The sequence below is a fragment of the Tachysurus vachellii genome, chromosome 6, assembly GCF_030014155.1.
Source record: "Tachysurus vachellii isolate PV-2020 chromosome 6, HZAU_Pvac_v1, whole genome shotgun sequence".
Classification (NCBI taxonomy): Eukaryota; Metazoa; Chordata; class Actinopteri; order Siluriformes; family Bagridae; genus Tachysurus; species Tachysurus vachellii.
Genome location: NC_083465.1, coordinates 13,491,099 through 13,498,049, shown reverse-complemented (window position 1 = coordinate 13,498,049; position 6,951 = coordinate 13,491,099). Strand labels below are relative to the sequence as shown.

Below are 6,951 nucleotides of genomic sequence, written 5' to 3'. Positions count from 1 at the left end.
TTTGGTGCAGGAAATGAGCGAAATCCTGAGGGGTTTGTAGCACAGAAATGAAGGTTACGGGGGGAAACAGGAAACCAGCACGTTCCTATTTCCTGTCAACAGGTGAAGCTACATTGCCTTTTCACGTTTATTCTCCAACCACAGTTCTTGGGGTGTAGATTATTTCAAAAAGTCTTTTTAAGAAACAGCAGATATTTCTGCATAGTTTACCTTTTGCTTGAGACCTACACCTGAGACTGAATAAAACAGCAGCAAAGTTTAGCAGCACTGTTGCAAAATTTTGTTATTGCAAATGATTGAGTAAACTCGTTGAGGAAGTCATAATATGTAAAAAGGTCTTCTGAGAACAATATGCAGGCATCACACTTTGATGCACACACACACACACACACACAAGCATAAAACTATGAAACATTCTTTCATATTCACAGAATGTCGAATCTGAATCAAAGGAAATTATGCTAATAAAGCATCTCATTATTCTGAACTTACAGAGACCCAGGCTGTGCAATCACATCATTAATACAGACTTGATTTCTTTAAAAGCAACATTTTTTACTCCTCCATTTTGTGGCTATTTTATTTTCATGCAACGAGACGGAGAATAAATAGGAGTAGGTGCTTTAGGTTGAAGGAACGGGTTGCTCGGTGAGACAGAGATGACCACTCTGGACAAGGGGGCCTGCCGACCATAGGGTGATGGGGTTGAACTGCCCCTACAAATGACACAGAACACACACATTTACTTAAAGACAAAACAACAGGTTAAAGAAGCTGACGGTTAACATTACAATTTTGGTCTTTTAACAATTAAATAATGTAGTTGTAATAAGTAATTAGTTGTGCGGTCAGTGCATGAAGCCATTTCCGTCTCCAAACATTAAACTGTGTTAAGATGTTAAAGAGAAGAATAGTTGCATTTAAAAAAGTCACTTACAAAGCCTAGAGGAACCAAAACAAGAATGCTTGTTATAAACAGAGTTAAGAGGAAGCTCTTAAAGGTGCTAACTGGTCCTCTTTTTAAGCTATAAGGGAAAGCTGGGAGGGTTGCTTTATCAGCAGAGGAAACAGATTTCAGAGGGCAAGTTGCTCTAGGAAAATGGATCTGGGTCAAGCAAAAACCACGATTACCACCAGCAGCTAGAACAGCTCAGTTCTGGATACGGCCATCTGTGGAAGGCTTCTCCAAAAACCGGTAAACCAGCTCTTCTGAGACCCAGTTAGGAAACATGTTTTCAAAAAAAAAAAAAAACAGTCCCTGGGTGAGGAGTTTGGTTTTCCTCTAGTGCCTCTCTCACACATTGCCTCCTCCTTCTTCCTCTATACTCAAGCTGCACATGGCTCAATCCTACTCATTCTGAAAGCTGAGGACGTTTTACCGTTGATGCTGACACTGAACGGAAGGGAGACTGCTGAGCTGACCTAAAGAAAGTTGGTGCCACTCTTTGACCCAACATTAATGCTGATAGTTGTACAGTTCCTCATTTTGATGATTTACAAGTGGAATAGCAGCTATATTCATTGCCTTATTCCACACATTTCAGCATGCTTTGCTGAAATGAAGTGATGACCTTGTCAACCCACGTGCTTAAATCAACTTTTGGTGCCTTAAATTTATAGTTTGACATCTCAGACCTCTCAGATAAAGAAGGTAGTCCAAGCATTGAAAAGCTGTAAATTTAAGCCACAGTATTGTGCTTGAAACAATAAGGAACATGAGAGAGCGTTATACAAAGACTAATAGTCATAGACATCAAGGTGGGGGTAATAGTGAAACTGACTACCCAGGTCTCTGGGCCAGAGGTTTCAAACGTTTTTCAGCAGGAGATCCCAGTACCGATGTTTTCGTAAAGCAAATTTATTTAAACTATTTAAATGTCGTTATTAAAATGTGCAATGCTATTTTGCTGATTTGCTTGATCACTTTTTTATTCCGGACATTTCTTTATTTTTGTGTTATTGAAGTTTGGATTAAATCCTTTCAGAACATGTGTTTAGTTAAACAGAATAATAAATATATTGTGGGTTGTAATTTCAAACTTTGTAAGAAAATTATAGAAAAAAATCATCCCACAGACCCCACTTTGAGAAAAACAAACCAAGATAAAAAAAGACCCCCGAAACGGAACAGTGTTTGCAAACAGAAATGGCCCAGTAGAGCCCTATATACATAAAGGGCAAAGAAATCCCTAGAAGACCCATGCATCCAACTACATTTGTAATTTTTTTTGACAAAGACAGACAGATCTAAAGTAGTCCAAAATAAGAGAAAGGAAATAAAGAAAAAGAAAGAAGTAGAGAGAAAACAGCAGACAGATAACAGAAATGATCCACTATTCATCAATTTCTCTAAATTATTATGATCAAATATGATTATAAAAATAAAGTGTGAATGTAATATCAAATGATCTCCTGCTTTTATTTATAAGCCATACAGCTTTTTTAATTCATAACTGTGTCTCATCAGAAACAGGTGCACCGTCTTCAAAAGCACTTATTGTGTCAGGCCCCAGAGGAAAGCTGCATGAATATACTGCATTGCTGCCACCTGCTGAGCTAACACAGTGTACACACACTGCCAGGTGTGGAATGAAAACCTGCACAACAGTCTCCAGGTTAAAATGAAATTTAACTAACTTTGGTAATCTGTTTGATGTTTTATTAAATAGCAAAATGACTAAAGCTAAAGCTAAAGGGATTAATTAATAAATAATGATGTCATATCCTGTAAAGTTTACAAAACATAGTATAATAGTACATAATGTACTACGTATCTATATTTGAGAATGTATATGAATGTAATTATTATAAATGCTATTTGATACAGATAATGAATATATATTTATGCAACTTCTAAACAAAATAAAATAATAAATTATTTAATTTTAATTCAATTTTATTGGTAAAGCGCTTTAAAGAATAGACATTATAAAATGTATAAATTCAGGATAGAACTTTTTATCCCGCTGTTGAGAAAAGATTTGGGCAAGAAAAAACTATCTACAGTAAGATGATATTAAATTAACTGGAATGAAAAGGAAGCAAATCCTCATCTGTGTGCCACTGGATAGTGTGATTATTGGTAATTGCCTTATAAATTGTGCACTATACTATATAAATTTATTTGGAAAAAAGTAGACTTGGAGTTATGCTGTTTAGCCTTTTTATGTAATTAGTTGTTCATGTTTGCAATCAGAACACACTATATATACATGCATTTTAAAAGCATAGTAATGCTGCTTCTTTTAACAATACATTGTATTAGAACTTTTACTTGTTTTAATATCTCTATTTCCAGCTAAATAAGTTTATAGATGCAATGAGGCTTCCCATTTTAAATATATATTAGGAATATATATAAATATATTGCCTAATATCTTTGTATCACATTGCATATTTAATGCCTTTTTAGCCTAAAAGAATGTGGGTTATAATATGTATGTCACCTCACCTTGTAGTCTGATGAGTGAGCATTGAAGAAGGCTGGCTGGTGGCTGAGGTGTGTGGTCTGTTGTGTAGAGCTTTCCCAGTGTAACCAGGAATAGTTGGACGGCTTTAATAAAAGAAACTTAACTTATGACACATGCATAAACTCACCCAACTGAAACTGCAGTATCAGTGTGTGTTAGAGTCATGTTAGTCACAACAGATTTGTATTTATACTTTTTGTCATATTCAATCACATCCATGCACAAATATCTGCTGCTCACATACTGGGCTGTGGGAGTGTCAGGAGGTAAGACGGTACGCAGCACTGTCAGTGGAATGTCTTTCTCTGGGATGTCAATATTGTCCATGTTCTCAGAGCCTATAACACCACTATGCAGGACAATAACATAATATTAACCCATATACAGTGTGTGTGTGTATATATATATATATATATATATATATATATATATATATATATATATATATATATATATATATACAAACAAATATATATGAATTTTCCTAATTTTTCTATTAAATTATATGAACAAACCTTTTGTAACTCTTACCTATATGAAGGGATTTGTCCTGATTTTGGACAAGGGCTGGTACTGTTTTAAAGAATTTTATTTTAGTATTAAATAAAAAAAAACAACAACAAAGGACTTGTGATTGAATATGAGCCTTAAATGTTTTTAAAGTTCAGTATTATAACCCTAAGGAATAATAGCTAAGAGTTGACATTGAAAATGTCAACTACAAATGAAATGTGTTTTTAACAGTTCACTCAAATACATTCAGCCTGCAGGCAGGAAGTGAATAAATGAGTGAATTTGTCATTTCAGTTATTTTAAGTTCAGTGGAAATTCTGTTACAACATATTTTATAGGTCTTACTAATGGAATATTGAAGGTCTCATGTTCTAGGTACACTCAGTATACAAGATAAAGAACAACAATTTCTAAGAAGATGATAATATTACACAAATCACTTACAAACTGAAGGGCTTCTTAACATTATATGAGGCACGAATTTGATGCTTATTCCATTGAGGTCCAATAGTCTAGAAGACAAACAGAAAAATGAAGTGAGCAAGAAAAAGGCCTACAGAGCTACAGTACATGATATTGGATATATAGAGCCACACATGTGCTTACTGAAAACTAACCTGCCATAGTTCAGGCCTGCTATTGTATCTCTTCAAAACGAAGCACTGACTTACAGGGTCTGCCATTTTCTCCAGTGTATTCAGTGGTGGTTTAAGATGAGGCGATAAATTAGTGTTCCATTGATTATCCTTGTAACTTCTATAAACAACAGAATATAATTCGCACTACGCATAGATAAGTGATACATCATTTTTAAAGCTATCTAATGACTGGTATAAGTATATACAATATTTATATATTGTATATACTTGTATATATATTATATATACAATATATAAATATTATAATGTTTAGTATATTTATTTATTTTACTTGACTTATTTACTGACAATCTTAATTAAGTAAAGAAATGACTAGAGATGTGTGCAAGAAACAGCAGATGAAGAAAAAGACAATGCTTGCTCAGAAAGACAACATCAGAAATCCTTAACCTTTGTGCTTTTGGTGTGTAGATGTGCTGCAAATCCTTGTCCATTGATTCAGGGGAAACGGAGATAAATGCATTCTATATGAGTATAAAAGATGGAAGAGGCACAATATTATACCCCATATGGGAACTATGAACACTCTGATAATGTAATAGATAAAACATAAGCTATGTAATTAGATATAGTTCCTACCTACTTAAAGCAGTCACACTAAACATTACAGCAGATAAAGTTGCAAAGTTACAAATAGAGACTACTAAGTGAGCATAACTCACTTTAACCTCCCAACACACCTGATTCAGGTGTCTTACAGTATGTGTACTTGATAGCTTGTTACAGGTACTTCATGAACTGGGAGGAACAAAAATAAGGACTATAATTGAAAACACTAATCTAATCTACGGATATTTGGAGTGAGTTTCAGTATCTTCCTGAAAATCCATCCTGCATCAGAACAGTACCATTTATTTACCATTTCCCCCTCAAACAATCCCAATTCCCACCACCATTTCCACCCCTACCCTCTTGAGATCTTCACAGGCCAGAGGACTGCTGGAACCTGGATCAGGGCTCTCCTTGTTGCAGTGGTCTTGGAAGAGCAAACATACAAAATAAAAATTAATGACTCTGACAATTACATGTATCTATAATTGTTCAATCTTTTAATGAGGGCAACAAGTAAGGAATAAAATCCTTTCTTCACCAGAATAATCTTTTTTCTCACGCTTAAATTAAGTTAATAACACACGCACGCACGCACACACACACACACACACACACACACACACACACACACACACACACACACACACACATTACCTAAATTATTTAAAGACGTTAAATAAACGTATGAAAACTTACAGATCGTTTCCTTATAGCAACAATAATACGTTTTCCTTCGTCAAATAACATTTATTTCGTTTATATTCATGCCTAGTTGTGGTAGATCGTAAAACAGATAGTCAGTGTTTATGTTACCGTTACTATAGAAACACTCAAGGTATTAATGAATCCCCAAATATGAATGAAAACCTGAGATCAGCAAAGCGGCCGGTATTGTTGAACAATTCGGTGGTTTAAAACCAGTGTAGTGATCCTATATTGCATTTACTTTCAGTGTCAGCTGGTACCGTACTCTTGACTCTGGAGCCCCAGCACCTGTTCGCCGATGCGTCACACAACCCAGGTGAAGGTCTGAATGAGGAAGTATGAGGTGGATGTCTCGCTGTTCTTAGATCAGACGGAGCAGTAGACACTCTGTAGGTGATCGTGTCCCTGTCGCCGAGCCCCAGGTCGGCGCGGGCGGCGGCGCTCAGGCGTCCAGTACACGGTTCAGTGAGAGGCACATCATCTCGCATGGGGGCAAGTGGAGCGTGGGGGCTCGGGGGAAAAGCCTGAGGCTGAAACTTAATAAAAGCATCACTGCCTCTTTCTGTCGAGCTCTCGATGTCGTAGCGCCCCCTTTCATATGGTACATTCATAGATCTGCATAACGACCTGCTCGTCGCAACGCGGCTTTGGCAGCAGGACTGCTTCAGTAGGCTCACTCTGGGCAAGGAGGAAGCGCAGCTCTTCTTCATCAGCTCGGCTCAAAATAACTAATGTGTTGATCTGAGGATCTGAGACAGAGCTGTCAAGTTCTGAAATGTGACTGATGTACTACAGAGCGTCAGTGTCATTTGTTGCCTAGAGACCGCGGTCGCGTCCCAAACGACACAGCCAGGCCTACATGACATCCACATGTAGTCTGGGAAGAAATTATATCACGTGCTTGGAAAGTGATTAAAAAGCCATCAAGTGTGCAGACTATTGTGAGCACTTCTTCATGTCATTCAGTAGGCTACCCTAGTAGGCATGTGCAGTTTGGGACATAAACTGTCCTTTATATGACTAGTGGTATGTAACATGTGCTTTATTCAAGC

At 36.7% G+C, this 6,951-nt stretch overlaps 1 protein-coding gene across 1 annotated transcript; it reads right to left on the bottom strand.

Annotated features, from left to right (window-relative positions):
- Positions 1 to 514: 514 nt before the first annotated feature.
- LOC132846673 (protein SPMIP7) lies at positions 515 to 6,687 on the bottom strand. The gene is made up of 9 exons (XM_060871368.1): positions 6,141 to 6,687; positions 5,551 to 5,618; positions 5,033 to 5,106; positions 4,601 to 4,739; positions 4,428 to 4,495; positions 4,002 to 4,043; positions 3,715 to 3,819; positions 3,452 to 3,553; positions 515 to 716 (listed from the first exon to the last, which is right to left on the bottom strand). Exons 1-9 carry the CDS (start codon positions 6,607 to 6,609, stop codon positions 575 to 577), a joined length of 1,209 nt encoding a protein of 402 aa, XP_060727351.1. The 5' UTR covers positions 6,610 to 6,687; the 3' UTR covers positions 515 to 574.
- Positions 6,688 to 6,951: the final 264 nt, after the last annotated feature.